At 43.8% G+C, this 13376-nt stretch overlaps 1 protein-coding gene across 2 annotated transcripts in view; it reads left to right on the forward strand.

Annotated features, from left to right (window-relative positions):
- LOC311255276 (semaphorin-3D) overlaps positions 1-13376 on the forward strand; it is a 74883-nt gene that overhangs the window by 53769 nt on the left and 7738 nt on the right. For both annotated transcript variants that reach the window (XM_084349618.1, XM_084349619.1), the window contains exons 3-13: positions 1347-1501; positions 1616-1678; positions 1902-2021; positions 2361-2451; positions 3294-3422; positions 3552-3694; positions 5409-5523; positions 5983-6052; positions 6585-6729; positions 8231-8453; positions 12399-12487. In XM_084349618.1, coding sequence (XP_084205744.1) covers positions 1347-1501; positions 1616-1678; positions 1902-2021; positions 2361-2451; positions 3294-3422; positions 3552-3694; positions 5409-5523; positions 5983-6052; positions 6585-6729; positions 8231-8453; positions 12399-12487 — 1343 coding nt within the window. The remainder of the gene's footprint in view (positions 1-1346; positions 1502-1615; positions 1679-1901; positions 2022-2360; positions 2452-3293; positions 3423-3551; positions 3695-5408; positions 5524-5982; positions 6053-6584; positions 6730-8230; positions 8454-12398; positions 12488-13376) is intronic.

Genomic DNA, 13376 nt, shown 5'->3' on the forward strand with positions numbered 1-13376 from the left:
ACTGAGGAACCACTTTGCCTAACGACTCACTTTATCATGTTTTAATGAGGTGTGTAAAAGACTGTTACATGTTTCCGATGTTTCTCTTCTGTATTTTTCACGGTCTGTTAGCAAACAGAAACTCTGTTGTGGTGATGAAAGCCGTGTGATTGTCAGAGAAGTGATTTATTCCTTTTTAAACGGTTTTGTTGGTGCTGAGTTGTGACAAATGTGCCGTGCTGCATTCAAAGACATCAGGACACTCAGCGGTGTCTCTGTGGGGTCCACTTCTGCACTCACTGAATGTCTTCGCTGTCTCCTGGAGCTTCACGCTTAATTTCCTTCCCTCATTCAGGGGATTTTTTGCAGCACTCAGCGACAGAAAAATGTCAAGAATTTCAAGGTTGATTAGTTGTTTTCACTTGAGTTAAAGTTTACAGCTGGAGCTCGTGGATTTACCTACAGTCGACCCGACGTCTCAGAAAGTTTGCATGGAGAGCAAAAGAGAGATCAAGTTAAAGTCTGAAAAACTGTTTTATATTAAAGAAACATCCCACAGAGAATATTTCAGAAGTAGCTATTTTTCTGTTATCGACTAATCGATTAATGAACAAATCATTTTGATTGTTTTATCCACTCAAGTGAGGAAAATGCTGTCAGTTAAAAAGTTTAATTAAAGAAAATGAAACTCAAAACAAAACATTAAACTTCGTCACTGCAAAAAACTGAAACAAATACTTGGACTACATCATTATTATGGTTATTTCAATAGCAATATAAATGTCTTCAGGTCAGAATTATTGCGTTCTGGAGTGAAACCGAGTCGTTTTCCCTCCTCGCTCCAGTTATCATTTACAGCTCGGGGAGAGCGGGCTGACAGCGCTGCAGAGTAAACAGAGCGGCGGCCGAGCAGCAGCGCAGCGGCAGAGTTTCAGGGTTAATTTGCTCTGCTTGTTCAGGTCGTTTTCTGCCTGCTTTAACACCGACTCCCCCGAGAGACCAGAGGCTCTGACTCATGAGCCGCTCTGTGTGGGGGACCAGTCAGTCACAGCGTTTCACTTAAACACACCACGAGGAACTTTTAGCTGCTCATGAAGCCGTCTCAGTTTAACACTGATGCCTCCTCACGAGCAGACGAGATTGACTGTTTCTGTAAAGTTATTATAGTTTTTCTTGAAGTCATAAAAGTAAGAGGCAGAGTGTTGAGGAGTCTCACAGTCTGAGGAGAGGAGCTGCTCTGTAGTCTGGTGGGACGACACTAAAACAAAGTCATATTACACAAACAGACACATCACAGCGTTGAGACGTTAGTGCTCCAGTGTACCTCGGACTTTGTTCCTTATGTCTTCCTGGTTCTTCTCTCTCAGATCTGAGGAACGGTTCTGCCGTCTTCTGGGAGGGCGGAGTCAGCGGCGGGTACCAGGTCCTGCTGCTGGACGAGGATCAGGGATGGCTGCTGGTCGGAGGGAAAGACCACATCTACCTGCTGAGGCCCGACAGCTTGGATCTGCCCACTCGTACGGTGAGACAATAAAACACAGCACTAATCAGTGTTTGCTCCCAAAAAACAATAAAACATTAAAACCCGTCACGTGTCGGATCATGTTGATTCAGAGTGTTTTATCTTGTTAATCAGATCTACTGGCCCGCTGCCAGAGAGCATGTGGAGCACTGCAGGCTGGCAGGGAAAAGTCTGGAGGTAAGTGTCTTTACATCACAGCCAGAGGAGAAGGATGTGAGATGATCAACAGCTTTCCTTATATTTATGTTCAGTGTAGACTTTTTATATTTTCCTGAACTGTCTTTGGTTCATGTTCAGTCCTGTTGTAATGATAAATGATTGTTATTTCTGTCACATCATTAAGTAATGAAGGTTAAAACAAACAGTTGATGTCTTTCATTGTGTTTTCTGTGACTTTCAGACGGACTGTGCCAACTTCGTGCGGCTGCTGCAGCCTTTCAATAAGACTCATGTCTATGCTTGTGGTACCGGAGCTTTCCATCCACAGTGCACATACCTGCACCTGGGACACAACACAGAGGTAAACACACACAGTCCATATGTTTCAGTCTACAGATGCTCACTGATGAAGCTCAGATTTCTGTGTTTGTTTTGTCGTTGGTGCATTTTGTTTCTCGCTCCTGCAGATTATGTGACGTCAGATATTTCCGATGCAGCTACGGTGGAGTTCAGTTGTAAACATCCTGTGTGGCGTCGGTCACTTAGACTCAATCAGTCGCTCTTTGTAGAGCCTCAGTTGTCCTCTGACAATCAACACTCATACAAGAAGAGATCCATCAGAGAGAGAGTGGAGGCAGTTTGCTCTTTGTCCTCCCGTTGATGGTTGTGTGTTTGTGTGTGGTCTCTCTCTCTCCTGCAGGAGCCGTCCTTCATGTTGTCTCCCTTCGTGGAGTCGGGCCGGGGAAAATGTCCCTTCAGTCCGAGGGAGCCCTTCACCGCTCGACTGACCGGTGGGTCTCATCCAGTCCGCACATAATGTACTGTGTGTCCGCCCACACACACACACAAGTGGATGTATTAAATCATCTTCATTCATATCGTGGTGACACTAACGTCCTGCGGCGTACAGTCCCTCCACTGTCTCCGCTCAGCTGTGGCATGTGTGGTCCGCCTCGCTGATTTCACACGCTGACGTCAGCTGTTGCCACACACGACATCACGGACGTAAAAAACGACATGTGGATCGTTCAGACAGAGAGCCCCCTGTTAAATCAGCTTCGAGTTGTCAGATTTAGTTTTATTAGAGATGATAGTTGTGTCTGTGTGGACAGATACAGAACAAAGACTTTAAAGCAAACACATGAGATGTTACTGGAAGTCTGTCGAAGGCTCAGGAGGGTTTTTATCTGGGAGGGTTTCTGGAGGATTCTCAAAAACTGGTGCTAAACCTCGAGTGGCACTCGTTACATTGACCTTCATACAAACTGTGCTGCAGCCTCACTGGAGGGACAAACATGAGTAATGCTTCATGTTCAGTCTGTTAAACTCATTCATTTTAGCAGCTGTAACGTAAAACACTGTAATCTGGGGAATGGTCTCTAGATATTTTTCTTCATGACTTTAATCATTCGATCATTAGTTGTGATGCCTGCTCACACAGACAGAACCGAACACAGAGAGATGCAACGTTTGTAAATATTTACTCGTTCACTCAGGACGAGAACATGTGGGACAAAACAAACGATGGTGCAACGCTCTCTAACTCTTTCTTTCTTTCTTTCTTTCTTTCTTCCTTCCTTACTTACTTACTTACTTACTTCCTTCCTTCCTTCCCTCCTTCCTCCCTCTCTAGATGGTGAACTGTATGCAGGTACCTCAGTAGATTTCATGGGAGCCAATGCTGCGATCTTCCGTACGTCTGTGTGGGGCAGCAGTCAACATTACATCCGGACTGAAGCCTACGATCACAACTGGCTCAACGGTAATAATAAATGACCTAACCACGCCTGCTCTCCGTCCAACACCCAACTTGTGTTTTCCGTCTTTCTTTTACTTCTTGCTCTTCCCTCATGTTCCTCGATGAGTTAACACTCTCCCGTCTCCCTCTCAGAGCCGGAGTTCGTGGGCTCCTTCTCCATCCCGGACACTCACAGCCCGGACGACGACAAAGTCTACTTCTTCTTCAAGGAGCGGGCGGTGGAGGCCGGGCAGTGGGACAAGAGGGTTTACAGCCGCGTGGCTCGAGTCTGCAAGGTAGAGACACACAGACGGACAGACAGACGGACAGACAGACAGACGGACAGACAGGCAGACAGACGGGGATGTGTTGCTGCTTAGTGTAGTGTTGTGTTGTACCAACATTTTGGTATCGGTACCGGTACCAACATGTATTTCGATACTTTTCGATACTTTTTCAAATAAAAAGAGAACGCAAAAAATGTCATTACTGACTTTATTTTAATAGAAAATCTTAGAACAATAACATATTAATCAGTAAATAAAATAAAATACCACAAAGACAAGCTTTTCTAATGCACACAATTTTCTCTCTATCCGGACCAGAAGCACCAGACCTCTGCAGTGAAAAATAAAATTAAGGTGATACATTTGTTACACAAGCTGAGGCCTTAATTACATTGAGATACATAACCTAAAAATATTTTCATTATAGCCTGTCGTAAGTAGGACCAATGTCTTTAAATGGTATGTTACTAGTCTTTATAACTATTAAATGGCTAAATGTGTATGTAAAAGTTTGTTGCTTTGTAAAGATCATGCATGTATGCATTTTACAGCTCTGGAAGAAAATTAAGGGACCACTTCAGATTTATTGTACATCAGCATGTCTACATGTATGGCAAAAAGTTTAAAAATCACTGTGAAAATATAAATAGACGCAGAGGGCAAGTCTGTCCACTGTGTGGCCCGAGAGCTCACCCATCAATTATATGTCATGTTGTAATGTATGATTTGGAGAAAACCTGTGAATGTCATGTAAATATATATATATATATATATATATGTAATATATTTAGAGATATAAAACGTAAAAAACAAGTCTTGCAAATTAGCGTGGCCTACATCACGAGATTCAACAGAATTCAGGGAATGCGTGGATATATGGTTTTTGAATGTGCGACAAAGTATATGGGAGTTATAAGCCAAAACACACTTTCCTTGATTATAGCGCCACCTAGTGATGGACGTTCAGGACGAGCATAGATTATAAAATTTTTGGCCGGGCCTAATGTGTTTGTCAAATAAAATGCCGTTTTCATCCATGTTCAGGCAGCAGTGAAAAATGCTGCTCACTACAGAAACAATAGGGACATCGCAGGTTACCTGCTGGGGCCCTAATGAAACTGGCACCAGAGCGCCACCTAGTGACGGATCGGTAAAACCTTCAACAGATGTCCTCAGGAGGGCATTGGCAATGAGTGTAGCAAATTTTGTGTTAATCCGACCAACCGATGTGGAGATATAAAATACTTCAATTTAAAGAGCGCCACCTAGTGGTCATCGGGCAAGATTTTGTACAGTGCTTTAGGGGCTCATGGGGAAGTAGTATCCTGAGTTTCATGTCATTCGGACGAACCAATGTGGAGATATGCAACACTTCCTGTTTTGAAGGAAATGTGCAGGAAGTTGTTATTTAATAAGTTGAGTATTCTTTGGAATATCAAAATGCTTTCAATAACTTTTTGTCAGGAGGGTCCAGAGATGCTGTGTGCAAAGTTTCGCAGCGCTGCCGGCGGCGCTGCAAGAACCGGTCCCATCCAAATGCAATATAGTACCGTTTTAAATGCCTCAGTACCTCGGTACCAAATAAGTACCGGTATACTGAACAACCCTAGTTAGTGTATAACTAAGACAAAACTCAAGGACAAAGTCATGTCGAGAGGCAAAGTCTCTGCCCTCCCAGTGATTTATCTCTCATCCCTCCTCTCTCTTCTGTCCCTCCGTCCAGAATGACGTCGGGGGGAAGAGGAGTCTGATCAACCGTTGGACCACCTTCCTCAAAGCCCGGCTGGTCTGTTCTGTCCCCGGTCCGTCTGGAGTCGACACGCAGTTCGATGAGCTCGGTAACGCGTCTCCTCCTTTTCCTTCCTGTCATGCTTCTCTTCAGGAACAGACCTCTGATACTTCAACTCTTCTTCAACTCTGAAGAAAGGACGGACCCGTCCCCTCCTTTCCTTCCCTCTGTCCTCCTCCCTCGTCTCTTCTCACCCCAGCTGACCGAGCTGTAAACTCTCTCTGAATAAGTCTTTGTCCTCTCTTGGTGAATTATTTATTGTTTCTCACTTTTATGAAATTAGGCAGGTCAGTTCTCAACAATGCAGAGAGAAAGCCAAGTGTTTCCTGCTCTTTGAGACGTTCGCCAAATCAATCAATTAAACTTTATTTGTTATGACAGTCTGGTCATGAGACAGAAACACTAGAGAATGAGATAAACGGTTGTCAAAATAAAATGACGTCTGAAGTGTCACATCTTTAGATTCAAAGAAAATGAGAGTTTTAAAGCTGTGACTGTGTTTTTCTAGAGGACATCTTTGTTCTGGAGACGAAGGACCCTCAGAACCCGACCATCTACGGTGTCTTCAGCACATCCAGGTGAGATGCAGTCAGTATTATCCAGCGTAAAGTCAATAGAAGGAAGTGTCTGTAGACAGATCAGCACCTCCTCCTTCACATGCACACTCACAGCCGACACGTGCACGCCCAGCGGGTCGCAGGGTCAGAGGTCAGGTGTGGGTGGGTGTCAGGGTCAGAGGTGAAGAGGCCCAGCAGGTTGTGTTATTGTAGCCCTGATGTAATAAAGTACTCCCTCCTCTGTTCTCTCTCCTCTCCTCCCTTGTTCACTCACTCATCCATCCTTCCTCTCTTCCTTCCTCTCTTCCTTCCTTACTGACTGTTTTATCTTCGTCTCCTCCTTCTTTCATCCTTTCCTGTCCTTCTTTTTCATTATTGGGCGTCAGCATCCCTGTTCAGTGTAAACGTTTTACTGCACATTGTGATTAAATGGGTTCATCTATCCCTCCTCCTCATCACTTTCCTCTTTCTACTGTATCGTGTCTGTTTTTTTTCCTCCCTCCCCGACTCTTCCAGCCAAACTAACCTCCCTTCCTCCTCTTTTCTCCTGCAGCTCTGTATTTCGTGGTTCGGCAGTGTGTGTGTTCTCGATGGCGTCTATCAGAGCCGCTTTCAACGGACCGTTTGCCCATAAAGAAGGTCCCGACTATCGCTGGGTCGAGTACAAGGGCCGCATCCCCTACCCGAGGCCCGGCACTGTGAGTACAAACAGGCACTCAAGTATTCTCACAAACACAACCTTCAAAAACTGCACATTTTTATTATATCCAACAAAAAACAAAACAAATCGCTTCATTAAATGTACTACAAGGGACTTTTAGCCGAACATCAAACTGTCACTGAAAACCACATTTTCTGCAAGCAAACAAATTATGTTTTCAACAATTTTTTGTGGACTGTCCCTTTAAGGATAGAGTAAGGTGTTGGTGACTTGCTTATTAAAGTTCACGCTCCATAATTCTTTGTAAATACGGCGACGACAGGACGGTATTTATGTTTGCGTGAAGAATTTCCTGTGAGCTCAGACTCCAAACACACCGGTCTAATGAAAACAGGCCGATGAAGCTGTGCGAGGGTCAAACTCTGCTGATTTAACGGCGCAGCAGTGAACTCCTCTGGGAAGCCTCAACTTGTCAGGAGGGCCGAGGTTTTAGTGTTTGAGTGTGTCAGGTGTTATTTCATCCTCCCTGCTGGGGAATTCACCTCTCTGTGCTCTGGATCTGCATCATGAGGCTGATTACAGAGGAGGTCAGTGTGTGTGTGTGTGTGTGTGTGTGTGTGTGTGTGTGTGTGTGTGTGTGTGTGTGAGGAAGGTGTAGAGGTTCAAACAGTCACAACCTCTGATCACTGACTCACTGATCAGAAACTAATAGCTTCCATAACGTCGACTTGAAGTCGTCGTGCTGCACATTTGTTCCATCTACTTCATCAATCTTCATCTCGTCTCCTCAACAGATCCGTCTCTCCCGCTGTGCGTCTTTCATCTCTCTTATGTTTCCTTTTCCTCGGGGGGAAATATCTGACTCTCTCGACAAATCAACATCTGAAAGTCATTTTTTCACAGCAACTTTCCCATCGGCCCTGACATCACGCTCCTCTCCTCCTCTGTCCGCCATCTGTTCATCACCGCCATCTTTTTCATTTCTAATGTTTTAAATATTTCTGGAAGGTGTGAAAGTTCCTGTTGTTGCTTTTGTTCTGAGCTTGTGGGAATATAATCAGGTGCTCTAAGATAGAGAGACTGAAACATCTGTATCTGACATGCTTTTTTTAAACTTTTGGAAAAGTCAGATTTTTAAGTTTGTCTGGAAAGTTTTGTGCTTCTCAGAGTAACTCATGATACGATTCGACTCACGATACGTTGCCCGAGATAACGATAGTATCATGATACAGCTATTCTGCGATAATTAATACATTGCGAGACAATAATCTCATGATACGTTACAACATCTGTCTAACTGAAGCAGACACAATACCCTTAAAGAAGATTACACCAGAAGGAGTCCTGACATAGAGACTCTGTTTGTGATAAAGATGATGAGACGGCTCAGAGGAAATCACCTGTTCGTGTCACATGAAAGATTTGGTATCTATTACCCAAAAGACTTTTCTTATTAGCTTATTTTAACTGTAAACCTTGAGCCTGATTTGACATGTAACCACCTGTTGCTCACAGTATTTCTCTGAATTGTCCTCCAGTGTCCCAGCGAGACCTACGACGCTCTCCACAAGTCCACCAAGGACTTCCCAGACGAGGTGGTGAGCTTCATGAGGCAGCACCAGCTCATGTGGGAGCCCGTCCTGCCTCTGGGCGGCAGACCCATCCTGACCAAGGTCAACGCCGCCTACATGTTGAAGAGGGTCGTAGTGGACAGGGTGGACGCTGAGGAAGGACCGTATGATGTCTTACACCTGGGCACAGGTGAGGAAGGAGGGATAAGGAGTTGGGAGAGAAGGAGAAAGACAGGAGAAGGAGACGTTAAAGGAAAAGACAAACTGGAAACTTCACTTAAAATATCAATTGTTTGAATGAGTTGAAATGTCAGTCGTCTAAGTATTAAAGAGTGGTTGAAGTGGTTGGATGGAAGCAGTTCAATTGTCAGTTGAACCGTAGTCTGAGGTAATAAATCAATATGTTTTAAATGTTCTTGATCCTGAACCAGTGGTAAGTGGTTGACTGAAATAAAAGTACACTAGACTACAGAATAGATGTCCACAAAAGGACCTTTCACAAGCACAGACATGATGGAGACACTTGGATTGCACAGGAGAACTTCTGTGGCTCTTTTCTGACCAAAGGGAAAGAAAAACAGATGAAAAACACGAGTGGACAAGGACAACAGACGCAGACGTATGGGATGGCATGGAAACACCCTGACAAAAGCTTTCTTATAAAAACGACGAGGGCTTTAAAAGAAATTAGACGGAGGACAGAGTGAAGGGTTAATGTTGACAGATGTGGTGGTAGAAGACATGGAGGGGGGAAACTGTGGACAGAGCGCTGATCTTCAAACTAATCTCAAACACAGAAAAACAGAGAAACAGAAGAGAAGGAGATACACGGCCACTGTTGATAACAAACTTAACACTGAAAAAACAAACTTCAGACCTCAACACACCCACTTTATTATCCTTTTTTATGCTTTGAGGTGTCGACTGGCACAAAAACATTCCTGCAGTCGCTGAGAGAATCAGAATCTTCCACGTCTCTCACAACACTTTGTGATTATTGGCTTCCTGAACAGGAAACACAGACGTACCTTGAGAAAATGATTAAAAAGCTTTTTAATTCTGTAAAAAAAGTTTTATATTTTTCCATCCAGATTGTTGGGAGAGTCTTTCAGGCTTCAGGAAATACCTTCAGAACCTGTCTGGGTTTTTCCAAAGTCAACAGTTCTTATTTTTTTGCAGAAAATATGAGTTAAAACATCTTTCAACGACTTCATATTTCAGCCCGAGCACATAATTAAATGTCTTTCATGACGACTGAGTGTGTTCGTCTGCTCGTTTGTTGTGTGTAAACATCTGCGGTCATTCATTGCCATTGTTACAAACCTCTGAAGGTGATGAACGCAGACTTTTACTGCTGTATCCCAAAGCAACACTTCTGACGGGGTGAGTGAGTTCCCGAGTGTGTCCGGTCTTTGTAAGTGTGTGTCTGTGTCTGTGTGTGTGTGTCTGTGTGTGTGTGTGTGTGTGTCTGTGTGTGTGTGTCTGTGTGTGTGTGGTTGCCGATGTGTTTTCTTCTTTGCGTTCCACCAGCTGCAGTAACCTGGTGTGTGTGTGTCTGAGGCTGTATGTAGGTGATTGTGTGTGTGTGTGTGTGTGTGTGTGTGTGTGTGTGTGTGTGCGTGTGTGTGTGTGTGTGTGTGTGTGTGTGTGTGTGTGTGTGTGTGTGTGTGTCTGAGGCTGTGTGTGTGTGTGTGTGTGTGTGCGTGCGTGTGATTAATGGTGGAGGTTATTTAACTGCTGGTGACAGGCCGCGGGGCCAGAGGTGCTCCCACGGCTCCATAGATCTCCTCTAAGTGGATTCCTCTCCAACATCTCTCATCTCCCCATCAACTGCACATCTACCTGCCTGATAAATGCTCTTTCTGCTCTTTCAACTGTTCTGATTTTTTACCTCCATATGACCGGGATGAGCCTCTGGACTCGTCTTCAGGTCTGCTGGATTAGTGAGGGTAGATAATGTCCCTTCTTTATACATCATGAGCGTGAAGCCACGTGCTAACGTCAACTTGGTTTATTCTAAAAAATAAAATATACTTCTGAAACGTCGTCAGGTCACTCTGAGGTCATGCTCTGAGTTGAGTTGTGGCTTTCCAAGTCAGTTTTAAGCACATTAAGCCCATTAATATTGCTGTTTAAACTCTAAAAAGGTTTTATCTTAGAAAAGTTACACAGATGATAAAAGCTTACGCAGACGATGTTCAATTATACATCGAACTTAAGCCTAAAACTGGCTTTCTTAACCGACTGCCTCACAGATGTGTAAATCATCACTTTCATCAAGATACGATAATACATCAATTCTTAGGACAATGAAAGGATATTTGCTGATATGATTTCAATTCATTACAATTCAGGTGCCTGTGATCAATATGAAACGTCAACACAGTCAGTTACAGAAGAAGCTGCCACCCCTCTCTTTCTGCTGTAAAAGAAAACTGACAAGATGTTGGTGTTTCTTACTCACTGTTGGTTTAAGTCACTGCATTTCCTGACTTGACACACCGGGGGTGAATTTCAGCCTGACCCAGAGCACCTGATGATATTGCCTCAGTGACAGCCAGAAGTTAGCAGACCGATGACCCGTCTTTCCCACAAAATATTTCCACACTGCTGATTTATTCTGGAGAGGAGAGTTAATATCCTCATCATCTTGTTCTTGGCTGCTTTCTCCTGCCTGGCTCGAGCACTGCTTGAATAAGGGAGGAGATGAACTTGAACGGACGAGGTGACAAACACCTGCAGTGGATTTCAACATAAGGCGTTTAAAGATGATGATATGATTTAATGTTTTCACTCAAAGTACGTTTATTTTTCAAGATCAGATCCTGTTTAATGATGAACTTGTGTGGGAGACATACATTTTTCAAAAAGACTCATCAGCAGCTGCTCGTTCAGGACTATTTTCCTCCATTTTCCACCTTAGCTTACTCTTAATTTGGATCCAGACTCGGAGTCGAGGTCGGAGAGGAAGAAACCGTCCTGCTGCTGCCAGAGAGAACAAACACAAAGTCACCAGATTTAATCTGTATCTTTATTTAAAACATTACAAAGGCCACAGACAAATACATACATCATCAGTCCATGTTGGGCTGGCTTGTTTGACAAACTCATCTGTAGATACACACATGCATAAACACACACACACACACACACACACACACACAAAGGAGATTTCCCACAGTTGGTTCGCCAAGGTTTATGAGGCTTGTTAGGTTCCCTGGGAGCATCCTGACATTGTGTGTCTGTGTGTGTGTGTGTGTGTGTGTGTGTGTGTGTGTGTGTGTGTGTGTGTGTGTGTGTGCGTGCATGCATTACAGTGGTTACACGCAGTGTGTAGTTTCACTGTAGCAGCTGCTGTGTGCAGTACTTGTATCGGACAATATCTCGTAAATCCTCCCTGAAGTTTTTTACATTGTGTACATTTAGTATCTGGATTCCTCCGTCTCCATGGTTACCACTACTGAATGTTTAGTGACTTTAGAAAAAAAAACCTTATACCTACTAATAAATACCTTATAAATACTCAAACACATGGCGTCTTTGCAGCATCCATTTTCACAACTTACTGATTCAGTTATCCCAACTTTGTAAGTGGAAACTTTTTGAGATCACTGAACCAAATGTTATAATTTACAGCTGTTGGACACCACGGACGTTACTTTCAGTGTTTTTTAAAGTAAATCTTTATTGCCTACTTTTTTCTTATTCAACTCAACACGATATTTAAATACAATACAGAGAAAATTCTGATAAGCCGTCCGAACAGCTGTGATGTGATGTGCCAAAGAGCACTGAGGAGGTCCTGAGGAGCCAGACTTACTTAGATGTATCAAGAAGTTGATGTACAGCCTCTATAAAGCTGACCATCCAGGGGGAGTTCCTGGTGGAGCTGCTTTATATTGTTCAGGACATGTGTTCACTGGACAAGCAGCTACAAAATGAGATAATCTACATGAAACAAGATGTCCTGAGCGAGGGCAGTCAGGGTTCAGACGCCTGAATATTAATGTGTGGTTTTGTAATACATCAGAGTCTCTCTGCTCAGTGGATTCATTAAAACTCCTGTGTGTGCACCAGTATACGTACAGTATGTGTGTAATGACATGTAAGTACATGATGTTTTTGTGTTTTCCAGATGATGGGAAGGTGGTGAAGGCGGTGTCAGTCGTCAAAGACAACTGGGACACAGAGGAGATCGTCCTGGAGGAGCTGACCGTCTTCCAGGTGAGACACAGCTGTCAATAAAGTTTGATCACTGGAAAAAAACTTAACAATGAATACAAGGTGTTTGTTGCTTGTTAATATAAATATTTCTAAGTGATTGTGTCTTCAGTATAACAATATTTTTGACTAGAAATGACACAAATATGCAGCTACAAGACTTTTTATATGAAGTTGCATGTGTGGACCTGTCGGTGAACATCTGCTTTACCTGAATCATGGTGAGCACGTTCAGTCAGAAGGTATTTATCTGAACGTTGAAGGACTTTTATGGCTAAAATCACAGAGCTTGTGTTTGTTGTCTCCCGGTGCCCATCTGCCAGCGCTGCAGCATGTGATGTTTCCAGTGGAACATATTTTGTCTGGAATAACTCCACTAAACTGAATAACAGATAACGGGGCGCATATTTCCCAAGGTCCTCTGTGTAAATAAGCCAAGAGGGAAGACGTGAGAGGAGCGAGCCGAGAGAGGAGGGCAGAGAAAGACGAGAGAAAAAGGCCAAAATAGGACATAAAATGGAAGAAGAGAAGAGAAGAGATGATGAATACAAGAAGTGAGAGAAGACATAATAACATGAGGAAACCAGGCTGAGGGAGCTTCAAACCGAGCGCAGGTGAAGGGAAGGAACAGAGACGGAAAACAACATGTGAAAAAAGCCACAAACAAACAGGAAGCCAGACGTTCATTGTCTGTTTTCTGATAACTGAGATTCAAACAGGAACTAACCCATTTCCACCAGCCTCACGCACAAACAGGGACCAGCTGGCACCGACCGTGCAGCCGTTTGATGAACTGCAGTGTTTGTTTCATAGTCTTCTCTCCACTGAGTGTTGGGTCGGAGCCAGAGGAGGCTGCAGAGCGCCCTGACTGGGTTTCAAAGAGAAGCGTCGG

The sequence above is a fragment of the Pagrus pagrus genome (genome assembly GCF_965226575.1).
Source record: "Pagrus pagrus genome assembly, chromosome: 3".
NCBI classification, from domain to species: domain Eukaryota; kingdom Metazoa; phylum Chordata; class Actinopteri; order Spariformes; family Sparidae; genus Pagrus; species Pagrus pagrus.